The following is a 15,134-nucleotide window of genomic DNA, read 5'->3' as shown; positions in this document are numbered from 1 at the left end:
GCCAGGTTCGACGGCTCTGGAACTGCAAGGGGGACGAGTACCTGCCCGCCGGTACGCAGCGCTACGGAAAAGCCGAGCGGGGCCAAATGCGGCCCTGAGAGGACCCGCTCGGCACGGCGGGCCGGGCCGGGAGCTGGCCTGCGGGGCCCTCGAAGGCCGCTCCTCACAGACGGGCGCGGCGCAGAGGCCCACCCCGCGGCGGGAGCTGAGGGCGGGAGAGGCCGAGGCACGGGCGGTTCCCGCCCCTTTGAGGCACCGCCCACCCGCGCGCGCGCAAGCGGCACTTTTTGGCCCTCGGGCCGCGCCGTAGCGCTCCCGGGAGAGAGCGGCATTGTGCAGCCTTTGGCCCGCAGCGCGCAGGCGCCGTCCCGCATTCCCCCGCCTGGCGGCCCCGGAGCTGCCGCTGCCGCGTTCCCCCTCCCCTCCCGCGGCCGCGCTCCTCCTCGCCGCGGAGGAGGCGGCGGCGCCGCCACCGCCAGCCCCCCCCCCCTTCCCCCTCCCCCGGTAAGTCACCGAGAGGCGCGGGGGCGGCCCGGCTCCTGCAGCTGGGCTCCTGCAGCCGCCGCTCCCCTCCCCGCGCGCGGCGCCGCCTCGCCTCAGGCACAGCGCGCGGAGCCCGCTCTCCCCCCCCCCCCCCCCCCCCCCCATTCCCCGGCGCGGGGGGCGCGCGCCAAGCCCGGGCCTGCCTCGCGGGGACCACCGGGCCGGCGCGCGCCGCGGGCGGTTTGCAGACGCGCGTGCATGCGGCGCCGTACGGGGTTGCAGCGGGCGGGACGGGCCGGGGAGGAAGGGGCTGCACGGCTGCACCCCCCCCCCCCATCCCCCCCAACCCCCCCGCAGGGGCACGCACACAACCCCGCCACCACCAGGGGCGTTTGTAGCCGGCGGGCGCGGCGCGGGCGGCCGGTGGGTGTGTCGGTACCGTGTGCCCGGCGGCGGGGGCTGTGCGGGCGCTGGGTGTTGGCGGGGACCCTCCACCCTCCTCCCCCTCGGACCAGGGCGCTGGGTGTTTGCTGGGACCCCCATCCCAAACCCCACCCCCTGGGCCAGGGTGCTGGGTGCTTGCGGGGACCCCCACCCCCCCGTCCCTGCCCAGGGTGCTGGGTGCTTGCGGGGACCCCCCGGCCAGCCCCCAGGGTGTGTGGAGGAGGAGCTGAGTGCTGGCAGCACCCGCCCAAGTTCCCAGATTAGTTCCAGCTGAAAGGGCCTGAGCTGCAGTAGGAAACTTTAATTTCTCATTGTTGCGACCGGCGGTTTATCCCCGGGGGCTGAGTAAAGCGGGGGGCAGCCGGTAGCGCTGAGCTCTGCGCCTCCTGTCCCCTCCAGCCGGAGATGCTCCGCATGCCAGGAGGTGCTGGCAGCGCACCCAGATCTCCTGCCATCGGCCAAAAGCAGGGTACCGGGGATGGGCTAGTGCAAGGAGGGGTGGGCTAGTGCGAGTATCCTTTCAAGCCGAACCCTCTCGGTGTGAGCTGTCCGTTATTCCGTTGCTGAGCTGAAAGGGTAGCTGAGCTGCGGTGGAGATTTGTTCCCTCTGCGGCATCGGCCCCGGTCGCTGACCACCAGCTGCTGTCGGTTCTGGCACAGCCGGCGAGCCTGGGGAGGCTCCTGCAAGGCTGGCTTTCAGTCCCAGGCGGAGAAGGGCATGATTTGATGCTCAAACCATTTAGGAGGGAAATACAAGCCTGAAATGCGTTTAGGAGTGAAAGGAATCTAGTAGGGTCTTAAGCTTTGATAGTGCCAGCTGTTCTTTGTGTTGATCATGATCTTGTATTCTGTACCTTAATAAATCTAGAGAGAAAAAAAAAAAAAAAACAAACCAAAAAAACCCACAAAGGCCTTGGACTGTACTTCCCATCTTTTGTACAAACCATTGTGTTTATTATGTACTAAGTATTTGTTAGAAGTATTTTGGGGAATATGATAACCAAACCCTGCCACACCTAAAAGAGATTCTACTTTATTTCTATCTGGAAAGGAGCAGAGTGGAAAAAAGCTTTCCAAGAAGTGGTAAAAGGCTGTGGTTTGGGTTCTTGGTCTTGCACCTTAGTAGGTCCGAAGGCCCAAAATACTGCTGCGTTGCTCCGCACACGCAGAATACGGTGTCTCATACTGGCTTCTGGCGACCTGCAGCTAGGCTAAGCTCCTTCTTCTGGCTGCTGAGAATCTTCCTGACAGCTAATGAGAATATTTTGTTTTTCTTCCAGGTTTTCATTTCAGTGCAGCTCTCCTCTCTGTGGCAAGGGCTGCCTTTTGAAGCAGCACATTCATTCTCCCCCTTCAAGCACTAGAAGTCTCATTTGCCAGCTTCAGAACCATGGCAACAGAAGAAAAGAAGCCAGATGCAGAATCCACCAAAACACAATCTACTCCTTCCTCGTCGACCAATCAGAGCAAGGTGTGTGTGTGGGGCTCCGAACAATATCCGTGTAAATACACATGGCAACTACCTGCGTATGCAACAGGCAAACCAGAATTAAGAGAATTGAATTCTCAAATAGATTAAGAATCTTCTCCAGACCTCTGCTGCAGGCTCGAGCTGAAAACGTGCTGAGGATTTTATGGGAAAAGCGGATGGAGTACAGCCTCTTCTGTAGTGCTAGGCTTTTCTTGGTGGTGTGGAAGTTGTTGCTAACCAATACTTGTTGTCACTTTGAGCATTAAAAAGACAGGTTGGTTGTGTCCTTGGAGTGCCTAGAGGTGACTGGAGGATTGGTTAATCTATGATCCTAGTTGCAAAGTGGGTCGTTATTCGTATTCTTTGAAGCCCACAGATGCTCAAAGAAGGTGTTATTGGCTAACCAGGAAGCCTTCCCAAAGGCTGAAAAGGGAAGAAAAATGGGATTTTAGGGCTATGGAGGAATTGGCCTGTGATCTAATTCATGATAAGGATGAAAACTGCAAACACTTAAAGGCGCTACACAGATCAATGCCAAGAGTATTATTTTGATCTGTCAAGCACTTTGTGGTTGGACTGTTGGATTACTCTCAACCTGTTTATTATTGGCTTGGATGAAATGCCTATCAAGAATGAGTTGGTGTCGTGCATACAACAGTAAGGCACTGCTGTCCCCAGACAGCAAGGGTGTTTGGTTTGTTGTTGTTTTTCATTTTTTTTTTTAATTTGGAGAGGGGAGGGAAGGAATGTAAACGCAGGAGCCTCTATTATGGTGAACATCCACGCAGTCTGTTACTGTGTACTGACGCAGTCTGATAACAGAGCTTGTCACTGAGATACTAAATCTGGAATTTATTCAACTCATTCATATATATTTTTCTTACAGCCTGCGCCAGTAAAACCAAACTATGCTCTAAAGTTCACATTAGCAGGACATACAAAGGCAGTCTCATCAGTAAAGTTTAGTCCTAATGGAGAGTGGCTAGCCAGCTCCTGTAAGTATTGCTTTCTTTTTTTATCTCGCCTAAATCATGCAAATGTGGGCCTTGGAGAACTGCCATTCTTTGGTGTTATCTTCATCAGATGGAGGAGGGATGTAGTGTCGTGGTTTTTCTTAAAAGGAGCAATACCAATGCTGTCAGTCATTGAGATAATGTGCTTTAAGCTTTTTAAGTTCTGTTACTTTGAACACTGGATGTTCTATGCGTTGCCGAGTTGGAGAGCCCTCACCTGTTCAGCTTGCTTTGCTGAGCAAATGGGCAAAACCAAACAAAGGTTTCTCTCCCCATGTGAAGGAAACCCTTGTGCTTTTCTGTACCGCTAAAAGACAGAGCTTAAGCTTTTCAATTAAACTTTGTGTACAGTATCTGCAGGCAAATATTTAGCTCTGGTAAAGCTAAAGTAGGTAGGTAGCAAAGCTCATAAAAGGGAATATTGTTAAATGGGATGGTGAGGGCCACTCGGGCATCTTCCGGGCGTGGGAATGACTCAAGTCTTTGGCTTAACTGCAGATAGCCTTAATAAGACCAGTGCAGTGTACCATATATACATTGTTTTTATGTTCGAGTTTCCTCATGAGAGTCCCTTGCTCTCCCCTACGTGGGTTTCCCAAATGTCTGACAAATGTCAACCCTTTTTGCTGGCGTGTTTTGCAAGTTAACATGGATAATAGGTTTGGGGGTTTTGCAGGCATTAATTCAGCCCAGCTTGTGGTGTAATTTTAGATCTTTTGGGGCAAAAGCGTTTCAGCATTCCTATGGAACAGTATTACTTTTACCACTGGCAATCTAAAACAAAAGTAGAAGCTCAAGTTGTCGTCAGAGAAACTAAAGCGGCAGGAGACTCTGTGCATTCCAGGCAGTTTATGTAATCTCAGCTGCTGCAGCTTGGCGTGTATGAAAGTGTTTTTTACCCATTACATATTACCTTATACGCTTAGGTTTGCTTGGGGAGGGAGAGCTACCCAGTGTTTGCAGAGATGTAGTTAACATACTACTTTCCACCTGGAAGGAACAGTTGTATCTGTTAATGGTGTTCATCTCTCAACTGGCACGTTCTATTTCAGCTGCTGACAAACTCATCAAAATTTGGGGAGCATATGATGGCAAATTTGAAAAAACAATATCTGGTCATAAACTGGTAAGTAGGAGGAGATTATTATGTGCTTGAATACAAGTTCACTTGTAAAGAATTTTGCTTTGTTTTCCTCATCCAGAAATTTCCATTCTTGGTTAGGTTTTGTGCAGGATGCTTGTTCCTCGGTCTCATTTTGTGCTTTGTTTATACAGTCCTGTGCAATGGCCTGGGACTGGAATTGCTGAAATAATACCAGGTCAGGCTGGAAATAGGGCTGAAGTGTAGGCTGAAGCGGAGTACCTGCATGCCCATTCCCTAGCCATTTTCTTGAGTCCCTCCATTTCAGGAACACTGCCCTCAGACACAGGGCAGTGCGTTCTTTGGTGAAAATCCCTGTAAGCTGTAATGCTGTGTCCTGTTCCATTTTTTCCTTTGTATATGGAGCAGAATGGTTTGCCTTTTAAGGAGATTGAATTTTTCTTGTCGATTTGCCTACATAAACACAACACGTACTCATTCTGCAAAGTTCTAAAGAAGACGCAAACTCCCAAATCCTCTGTCTTACATGCTGAAGTTTCATAAGCAATAATGAAGATTCACCAAAAGAAAAAACAGTAGAATCTTGTTCTCCTCTAGCCTTTAGGGACTTGGACCTCGAAGAGCAAGCTCTTTGTCATAAAGAGGAGGTGCTTGTTCAGATTAGTTTATTTAGCGTGCTCTTTTTGAATGCCGAGAAAGGGTTTTGGTGGTCATGGCAGGAGATATGTGAACAAGTCATTGATGTTTTTGGAGTATATGGCTCAGCTTAAATTGAATAAGTGTCAAAGGAGCTCTTAACTCAGTCAAATTGATGAATTCCCAGCTCTCAATGCTGAATTTTATTTCAAGCTTCAGCTGTGAATATACATGCAGTCTGTTTTTCGTTTTCCTGTGTCAGTGAACAAACAGAGCTGAGAAGATAATTGTTTTCCTTTGTTTTAGGGTATCTCTGATGTTGCTTGGTCATCAGATTCCAACCTTCTTGTCTCTGCCTCCGATGATAAAACTCTCAAAATATGGGATGTAAGCTCGGTAAGGGCAGAAACTATTCCTTACCTTCCTTCTCCCCCTGCATTAGCATCTTAACTGGTGGTCTTCTGAGAGCGCTTTCGTGTGCTATGATGAGAGAAGGTAGAGTTTTAAGCACTGGCTGCTTTTTGGGTAATCCTTTTTCCTGCTTATAATGAGCTGCTGGTTGAATGGTCTGTGATGATGAGCGAGTTACGCTGTCTGCTTTCGGAATGAGGGGGATGCTTATGGGTATCATGAGGAGCCTGGTTATCTTCTGAGAGTGCTTAAGCCTTGTGGTGGCAATGCAGCTGCAGGCTTCATTTCTGAAAGCAGCTTCTCAGATGAAACCTTGTAACTTCTTATCATAGCTTCGCTCTTTTTGCTTCTCTATGCCTTCCTTTTCTGTCATTACAATGAGGGTTGGATAATTTGGTTGAATTTTGGTTAGGTATTTAAATTGCTTGCTCCTCCTGTGTTGCCCAAAGGATTTGTAGCTTGGCTGCAGTCGTTAAAAATGTGGGGGTTTTCTTTCCTGTTGTTTTGCTGTCGCTGGTCCTCTGCCCATCTAAATCTGGGGTTAGAGATGGTTTCTTTGTGTGCTGCACGGCGATTAACCTTAATGCAGCTTACTTGCATGCATTTGTGGCGCTGAAGGATGCTGTTTATTTAACTCTGCTAAATCTTATTTCAGGGTAAGTGCTTAAAGACATTGAAAGGGCACAGTAACTACGTTTTCTGCTGCAACTTCAACCCTCAGTCAAACCTCATCGTTTCTGGATCAGTAAGTGCCTTTTTAATTTTTCTTTATGCAGAGCAAGTACAGCACACCCCTGTTACCTCATACTAAGGGGACAGACAGGTTGTTTTAGGGATCCTTGGCACAATGATGGCACTAAGTTGTAGTTACAATTAAAGCTTTATTTTCTTAACAGGATAGTATGATAGTATGACACAGAACTTATGATTAGAATGGCCTAGGATTTCTAAAACAAGGTCAATGTGGTACAATTTACAGGTAGCATAATATGGAATTTATAATACAGCAACTTATGATTTCTAATCCCCTAGATTCTGACTTAACTCAGAGTATGACTTCTCATCACCTGGACCCTCTGCAGATTAGGTCAGATCTTAATACATGGTTTGCTGTATCAATATAACAATCATAATCTAGAGTCAAAAATCATATAAAATAAAAGAATACGCACCAGTCCTTGGAGGAAGCACATGATGGTGGGGGGCCTCCCTGGCTACTGGGGGGTGGGTCATGGTCTCAGTGTCCAGCAGCAGTTCTGGTCCAAATTTTCTGATTAAGACTTGTGACTGCTTGATTCTGTGGACGGTGCTCTGTGTGCTCTTACACCTCCCTGTTCTGGGACGGGCTGAGCACCACCACCGGGTTGGCCAGGTGCCTGGGACCAATCTGTTCAGGGCCTGATAACGAGGGAAAGGGAAGGAATACATGGCCTGCTCAGTCACACAGAATGGCTGCTTGCCTTATAAAATGGCGTTAGTTACGCTCGTCACATTACCAAGGGCTGGGAGCAAGGGGGTTCCGATCACAACCCTGTGCCATTTCAATTCTCTGTCTTCCTCCACAAACACAGCTTGTAGTTGGATGACCTGTGCAGTGCTGCTGCTCTCTTTGCCTGGGGCCACGGTCAAGCCCTTAACCCATCCTCAACACTCAGGTTTCCTGCACGGAGAGGAAGAGTTCAGGGAGCTGTGTTCCCAGGCCGTCATTTTTGCCCTGTGCAGTGCTCGTTTACTAGGTTTTCTGATGCAGCTGGAGGAAGGCACGTGTGTCTAGTCAGGCTATAACACCTTGCATGCCTCGAATAGGTGCACCATTAAACCACCTTGTGCATTTCTTCAATCTTCAGTTTGATGAAAGCGTGAGGATATGGGATGTGAAAACAGGGAAGTGCCTCAAGACATTGCCTGCTCATTCTGACCCAGTTTCAGCTGTAAGTCCCTTCTGATCAATGAACGTACTACATGTTTGTTTTGTTTAGCAGAGCTCCACTCCTGCCTCTGTAGAGGAGTAGGTTTGTGCTCTAACTCTTATTATCAAGCCCTTCTTAGAGGGCGTAGTGGATGAGCTGTGGCTGATTTGCCAGTGGTCATTGCTCAGTGAGAATGAAATGAACAGTGGTTTCTGTAAGATCGGTATGGATTTTGGTTCTGGGTGTTAATGTGGGGAGCAATGAATAGTGGTGTGCCAGCCATGCCCGAGTCTAGCTGTCTGATGCTGTGGTAGACGTTTGTGATCATTTTGAGGCTCAGAGAACAACCTGTATGTCTGTTACTTCTGTGTTCCAGGCTGTTACCAAAGTTGAGAGCAGGGTAGTTCCATAGTATGCTCTGTTTCAAATCTCATTTGTCTAATAGGTGAAGGTAGCTTGGAATACAGCACTATCCATTCAAATGAAAGAAAACCAGAAGGTGTTCAACTCTTAATGTTTTTGAAATGAAGGAAACTGAAAAAAAAATTGCCTCTCAGATGTGCTAAGCCATGGCTGTTGGAACATGATTGTTCTGCCTCGTGTAGAAGATATCTCACATTTACAAATATGTTAGTAATTATTATTTAAAACCACAGTATTTTGAGGTGTAGTTCAAAGCAATGAATTGACCTTGAAACATGTGTGGCTGGCTACCTGTGAGGTAAATTTCCATGCCCTTAGAATTATAAGGTACTGTTCCCCAGGTTTTATACTACCATTGTTGGAGCAGCTAATGCTGTCTGAACAGAGTATCACGTGTTTTTCTTAGCTTCTGAAGAAACATGTATTCCAGTCCCTGATGCTTGAATAAACAGCTGTAGTTAACATCCATCCCTCTTTGTCAGACAAACTGCGGGGGAGTCTTGGTTTTGATGATGTTACCCATCTAAACTTGTGTCTGTATGTTGTGTTAACTTTCTGCCTCTATCCACATGAATTGCAGTGTCAGTAATAGAAGACAGTCTTTTCAGTGGAGCTTAAATATTTGATCTTTATGAGCATCAGTAAGTTGTTTTTCCCCTTCTATAATATTACAGGTGCATTTTAATCGTGATGGATCCCTGATCGTGTCAAGTAGCTATGATGGACTCTGGTAAGTTGTTATTTCTTGCCTGTGGCACTGTTCAGACCTTTTGCATTTTAAAAAAAAAACGACTTTTTAAAGAAAGCTTGTATTTGTAATGTTAAAATCAGAACAAAGTCTTAAAAACCAATAGTAACAGTTCTTCTGTGTCTTTAATAGTCGAATCTGGGATACAGCATCAGGGCAGTGCTTGAAAACACTGATTGGTAAGTAGGAATATTTCTTGTTTCTGCTCTTACTTTTCACTGTTAAGTTGTGACATAGGTATTCTGCATCATTGCTGTGAACAGTGGCTTCCTTAAGCTCTGTTGTACTGTCTTCCTACCGTGCTGTTAGTACACTGTTGTTCTCCTGTCTATTGCAATAAGAGAAACTGTCCTCTCCCGTGAATGAAAACTTGCTTAAGCTTTGAGTGTAGGTGGAAAAATGAGTTTTCCGAGGTTTTTCGATCATTTGACTGTGTAGTGGTTGCTGTGCAGCACTTCAAAACTGCAGTGATAAAATTGTTTGTGCTGTTGGATATGGTAGAAACAGGTAGTCTGTGACAACACAAGCTGCCTTTTTATTGCAAGATGCATGAAGGCATCTTGTGAACATAGCTAATGAAAGGCAACCACCTGCTGGGCATATGTTACCTAGTCCTTCATATTCTTACAAAGCACTTATATAGACAAGTTATATGGCTCTGCAAATCAGTGGCTTGTATTCTAATATAATGTTTAAAAAGTAGAGATATGGACTTTGTGAATTGTTGATGCAAGGAAGGGAAGTTCAGTTACAAAGGGTTATTTAAAATGTGAGCAAAATGCTTAAAATCCTTTTCTTTAATGAAAATGATCACCTTTCCTACACCTATCTTTTTCTTGAAGTAGCAAGGGACAAGAAAATTGAAAGCTTGTTTCAGCAAAACAATTAACAACAAATTATTGTCAAAAGAAATTCTTTGCCAGTGAGATAATACAACTGTGTACTAAATACTGCTTTTATTTTCACTGTAGATGATGATAACCCTCCTGTGTCTTTTGTGAAATTCTCACCAAATGGCAAATACATACTAGCTGCAACTTTGGACAAGTAAGTATTTAAAAAAAACCCAAACCCCACAGGTTTTGAAGTATTTGAGTGTCAGATGAAACTTTGTTGCTACACTTTAGCTATCACAGTAATGAAACTACACAAGTTTGTATATGCTATCAAACTTAAAAAGCCTGCACGGTATGCTTTGCGAACAGCGCGGGCAGGGCTTGGGTCATCTGAAAGTCTTGGTGCTGCTTAGTGACTGCAACACCCATTCATTCCTTCCTGTACCTTTCAAAACCTCAACATTCCTTGTATTGATTGTATGATTCTTTTGTAGCATCGAGAGACAGAAAATCTAGCCTGTAATAGACTGCAGTATATAAATAACTTTGTGTAAGGCATGAAAGCGGTGCAGGTGGGCTGATTGAGAGTGATTCACCTGGAGAGTTTCTGTGCAGTGACTAAGGCTGTGTCTCCATTCACAGTCAGTAATGATGCTGTTGCTTTCGTGAGACCTTCCTTTCCTAGGTCATGAGGTTGATGCCTTCCTTGTCTGAGCATCTTTGTACAAAAGATACCACAGACTGTTGCCTGCCTTTTTCAATGAGTCAATGAAAAGCAGAGAAAACCCGTGTTGGGCTCCCTGTGGAAGAGAAAGGGGACTATCTTGTAAGCTCTGACAGTAGTCTGGATGTATAGCTGGTCTGTATCTGGACATGCACGAGGCTTGCTTAGTCTGTGGAAGAGCCTGGTGCTTGCCCGAAACAAGTGACACTCTCTTCATGTCCAAATTGTACTCAGTAGTGTGCTCGTTTGCTTGCTCTGCACTGGCTTAGGCTTCAACAGGTTGAGGATGCCTCATCCAGTGTTTATTTCCCTGAAACCTGGCGCAGGATTGTAAGGTGAAAAACTAGGGCGGTGTGTATGTATTTTTGATCTGTATCTACTTTCAGCAGGATTTGATTTCTGAAAACAACTGGGGGAAAGGGGATCATTTCCAGGGCCATCTCTGATTCTAGTGGGTTTCTCGCCCTGAGAAAGATGATGTCTAATGAAATTTATATGAATCTTTGATGCCTTGGGCGTTGGGGGATGTCTGCCAAATAACCTTATCCTCTGTCCCTGTAATTTGTCTGTTATCCTGCCGATCGCTTTCCTAGTTGTCTGGTCATTATTTATAAAGAAACTTGCAGGTGAGGGGAAGTGCTTAAATACCCCCTTTTTGACGGAGGAGAATTTGAATGGCATGGCAGTAAAATTGATACTTTGGGGTTAACTAATGCTGCATTGCAAAGCCAGGCTAAAGTGATCTATGCAGACTTTAAGAACTCTGGGATGAAGAGACTTTTTCTGCTGCTAGGAAATTGTCAGATGAACACCCCACCCCCACAAGAACTAAAATCTGTTTTTCTGTTGTTTTATAGCACTCTTAAACTTTGGGACTACAGCAAAGGAAAGGTAAAACCAATCTTGTCTCACTATGTAGACCTAACTAAGCTTATAGGAAAATCTGAATTTCATATGTGCTTTTAAACTTGCCTAACATTTTATGAATATTACAGGAGAAAAGTATTAATACTGCTTTATTGGAGAGGATAAACTTTTAGCAGGCTTGTTGCGATAGGGCAAGGGGTACTCATTTTAAACTAAAAGGGGTTAGATTTGGACTAGATATAAGGAAGAAATTTTCTACAGTGAGGGTGGCGAAACACCGGAGCAGGTTGCCCAGAGAGGTGGTAGCTGCCCCATCCCTAGAAACGTTCAAAGTCAAGCTGGAAGGGCTCTGAGCAACCCAGTCTAGTGAAGATGTCCCTGGACAGTGCAGGGGGGTTGGACTTAGTTGGAAGGGACCTTTAAAAATCATCTCAAACTGTTCTATGATGCAATGACTAAAGATGCCTTTGGAAAAAAAACCAACCCAGAATTGCGATTAGGCTCCTGCATGGCCCTGATATGTTAAGTAAAACTATATTTCTGCATTTTTCTCTTTATGAACAATGAATTTTTGTTGCGCTTTTTCTCTGTGGTAATGTGACAAATTTAGAGCTTCCCCTCCCTCCCTGCCCCTGCCAGATTGTTTAGTGTTGCAGGGCAGGGATGCCCTCTGCATCCTTTAGATAAGTTGGCAGGGTGGGAAACACAGGCAGATAGGTTTAGTCTTTTCTGCCAAGACAATTTGTCCTTGACTGAGAAAATTACCTCCCAGCTGTATTAATGTCTTGTGACTCTCCACTTGTAGTGCCTGAAGACTTACACAGGACACAAAAATGAGAAGTACTGCATATTTGCAAATTTCTCCGTTACTGGTGGAAAGGTTAGTGTTTATCTGAGATGCTTTTTACCGATGTGCAGTTTCTGCTGCTGTTTTCTGTAGAAGAAACTGGAGTTTGGGGTTGGAAACCTCCTTTGGTGGGTGCTGGTTCCCATCTGCTGCCTATATGCATTGAACAGAGGCTGAGAGAGAATGAACCGCATCAAGGGGTCATATAATGTTGGAAGTTCCCTTTCATGTGATGACACTGGAAGTGTTTACTGAATAATAAGTTAGATACAGATGAGGAGAAAGATTAAAATAACTTGCTCTGTTTTTTTTTCTGTGCCCCTCCAGTGGATCGTGTCTGGTTCAGAAGACAACCTCGTTTATATTTGGAACCTTCAGACAAAAGAGATTGTACAGAAATTACAAGGACATACAGGTGTGGAAGAGGATTTTGTTTTTATTGATGGAGTATTGCTCTTGTCAGCTTGTAATGAGGGCTTAGCTTGAGCATTCTCTCTTTGATGTGTACTTTTGACTGTCAGACCCATAAATGCTTGACTGGCTGAAGCTTAATTGAACCCTAGGAGCTTGCTCCGTTTTTATGAGCGTTGCAAGTGTTTATTCTTTCCCAGTGATAACTTCGACATCAGCTTACAAAAGAGATTTCCTTGAGTTCAGAACTTGTTGAGATACTGAAGTGACTCAGTGACTTGGAGTTGCCTATTAACACCTTCCAAAGCTGCAGCTCTTGAAAGGATGAGGACTGATGTGGTCCTGCTGTTTGTAGATGTCTGTCTGTGTCCCTGTTCTTGAAGGCAGAGTTGAGTGTGTGCTGAGCGTATATTGAGATGTCACCTGATGGATACTTCAGTCTGAATCCCGTAATAGAGCAGCACTTTCACTCCACTGACTGGAAGGAACGGTGCTGTGAAATCTAAGCGTGCTTATTCCTTTGCAGGACCATTGATTTGGACTGTAAGTGGCAGCAGGTTTTCATTTTCAGGCTAGGGCAAGGCTGTGAAGATGAAGTGCTATCTGAGCATCGAATAGGATGCTGGAAACAAAAAATTGACCTGGGTCTTTATTAGCTGTGTCCGATATGATATGCCAAGAGTTCTTGTTTGGAAGTAAGCAACAACTAGAATTGAGAGAGTTCTTACATTTTAAAACCTGTCAAACATTTCCAACTAATACTGTCAATTCTTTTTTGCTAGTTTCTTCTCACAGAGAAGCGGTAATTGTAAAATATTTATGAATAATGCATTTGTAATTCCATTACAAGGAAATAGTAACTTTGCTATGCTGCTTTGAAATGAGGTAGCAGTACACATTCATTTTGAGAAATGCCTGCTGTGGGCCACATTTCACTGCTGTAAATAATGATATTTGTCTGTCTTCTCTTTTTGCATAGATGTTGTAATCTCAACAGCTTGTCACCCAACAGAAAACATCATTGCATCAGCGGCACTAGAAAACGACAAAACAATTAAACTGTGGAAGAGTGACTGTTAAATGTTCCAGTATCACTTTAGAGACTGTCAGGAAAAAATGTTTTTAAAAAAATATTAAAAAAAACCACATGAGAATAATAAATCCAGTATGGCAGGAAACCTGAAGAATATTTGATAAAGTGGTTTCTGTTAGTCTTGGCCCAAAGAAAACGCCTTAGCTCTTTGCTAGAACCGGGCAACGTGGTGGGAAAAAAAAAAAGATGCAGTGTCTCCTTTTCTTGCCTAATCTTTTGGCAGACAAATGGATCATTCTGACATCGCGTTAGAAGTGTCAGCCTTGTATTGGACACCCCAAAGATACTGTACTTTTTGGTGGCATTACTTCTGGGCACTGTTGCTGCCTAAGGAAGAGCTGCCACTCTACTTTGTAACAGTAAGTTAAGTCATGAGCCTAGAGATGTGTGGAATTTTTTTTAAATGTCTAATTTTTAATTTTTTTTCCAGACTGTAGGTTCTAGTCTCTTGGGAAGTTTCTGTATTGTTTTAAATAGGAGTACTGCATCTTTAAGGGTGCTTCATTTTAAACACTCAGCTCAAACTTTGTGACCAAATAAAACCATGCAGTTCCAGATTTCCCTCTTCCTGCCCCTGACTTGACTCCTGTGGTGAAAGCTCCTCTTACCTTCTGTATAGTTGCTTACCTCGTTACGTGTGTTTAATAGATACTGTTCTAGAGCAAAGTTACAGTTCTTCTGTTAACCATTAAAATGAATCTTGCTTGTAGTTGTTCTCAGCATATTTTAATTTTTTTTTCTCTTCTGGTTATAAAGCAAGCTCACAGAACACTGTAAAGTTATTTCAATGTAAAAAGAAAAAACCCAGACTTTTGTATCTTGAAAACCCATCGTATGAAACTGTATTGATAATGGCATGACTCTGTACCTATTTCAGCGTTGGTATTTCTTTCCCTTTTTGTCATACCCATGTGGTATTTACACATCCAGAAAAATACCATATGCCATAATAAAAAGGTGGGATTTTATGTGTATGCTGGTGGTAAGAGTGTAATAATGTGAAGTGTCTGTGTCCGAAGAAGCCTTCTTTAAAAAACACTTTTAGAAGGAAGTATTTCTGTAGCAGTTCCGCTGAGCAAGGAGAGGAGGAGGAAGAAAGGAGCAGCAGCGTGGTGCTTTACATCTGTTATGGAGAAAGAAGAGAGGAGCATAACTCACGTCAAAATTTGTTTAAAGGAAGTAAGAGGGTTGAACTGAAGGCGTCCTCGGCAGAGGCAACATTAGTACAAACCCTCACAGAGACCTTTAGCTAAGGGGAAAGGAATCCTGCTGCCCTCTCCTTGCAGAATGGGCAGGGCAGGCTGAGTGGCGATCCAGGAGTTTGCTTGTGCTGGTTAAAAATTGTGTTGAGGCACGGGTTTTATTGTACCCAAAGGGTTCTGCTCCAAAGGGATGTTTTGTTCCTGGTGAAACAAAAACCCATTATTATTTTTCATATCGACCTCATGTGCTTGATGATAACTGAAAATCAATTACAGTACAAACCTCTCCTCTCATGGCTGCTCCGAGACTGCCTTGCTTTACCCTTAGAGAAGAAGACAGCTGCAAGACATGAGGTATAGCTTTTTAAAATATAAAAATAGATTTCATGTTGAGCTGGTGCTAAAATGGCTGTTAATAATATCACTGTCTTTTGAGGTTTTTCATTATCCCCCAGGAAAGGACACTGTGTCTCTAGCCCTACTGAGCGTCACTCCTGAAATAATCAATTTCTT

The 15,134-nt window shown here is 44.9% G+C and overlaps 1 protein-coding gene across 1 annotated transcript; it reads left to right on the top strand.

Moving 5' to 3' along the window:
- The first annotated feature begins 387 nt into the window (after positions 1-387).
- On the top strand, positions 388-14,393 carry WDR5 (WD repeat domain 5). Its single transcript, XM_040606928.1, has 14 exons — positions 388-504; positions 2,208-2,398; positions 3,285-3,393; positions 4,464-4,537; positions 5,456-5,545; positions 6,216-6,305; positions 7,408-7,491; positions 8,568-8,623; positions 8,774-8,820; positions 9,613-9,688; positions 11,059-11,092; positions 11,874-11,948; positions 12,243-12,330; positions 13,306-14,393. Exons 2-14 carry the CDS (start codon positions 2,318-2,320, stop codon positions 13,404-13,406), a joined length of 1,005 nt encoding a protein of 334 aa, XP_040462862.1. The 5' UTR covers positions 388-504; positions 2,208-2,317; the 3' UTR covers positions 13,407-14,393.
- The last annotated feature ends 741 nt before the right edge of the window (positions 14,394-15,134 follow it).

Source organism: Falco naumanni, chromosome 9 (assembly GCF_017639655.2).
Source record: "Falco naumanni isolate bFalNau1 chromosome 9, bFalNau1.pat, whole genome shotgun sequence".
Classification (NCBI taxonomy): Eukaryota; Metazoa; Chordata; class Aves; order Falconiformes; family Falconidae; genus Falco; species Falco naumanni.
Note: the sequence above shows the minus strand (reverse complement) of the source record. Positions and strands in the feature narration are given on the sequence as shown.

Bases quoted from the DNA above. Each gene is read 5' to 3' on its own strand.
- WDR5 (XM_040606928.1), top strand. From the start codon at position 2,318: ATGGCAACAGAAGAAAAGAAGCCAGATGCAGAATCCACCAAAACACAA. The intron at 3,394-4,463 runs GTAAGTATTGCT...GTTCTATTTCAG, and splicing joins AGAGTGGCTAGCCAGCTCCT to CTGCTGACAAACTCATCAAA. The intron at 11,093-11,873 runs GTAAAACCAATC...CTCCACTTGTAG, and splicing joins GGGACTACAGCAAAGGAAAG to TGCCTGAAGACTTACACAGG.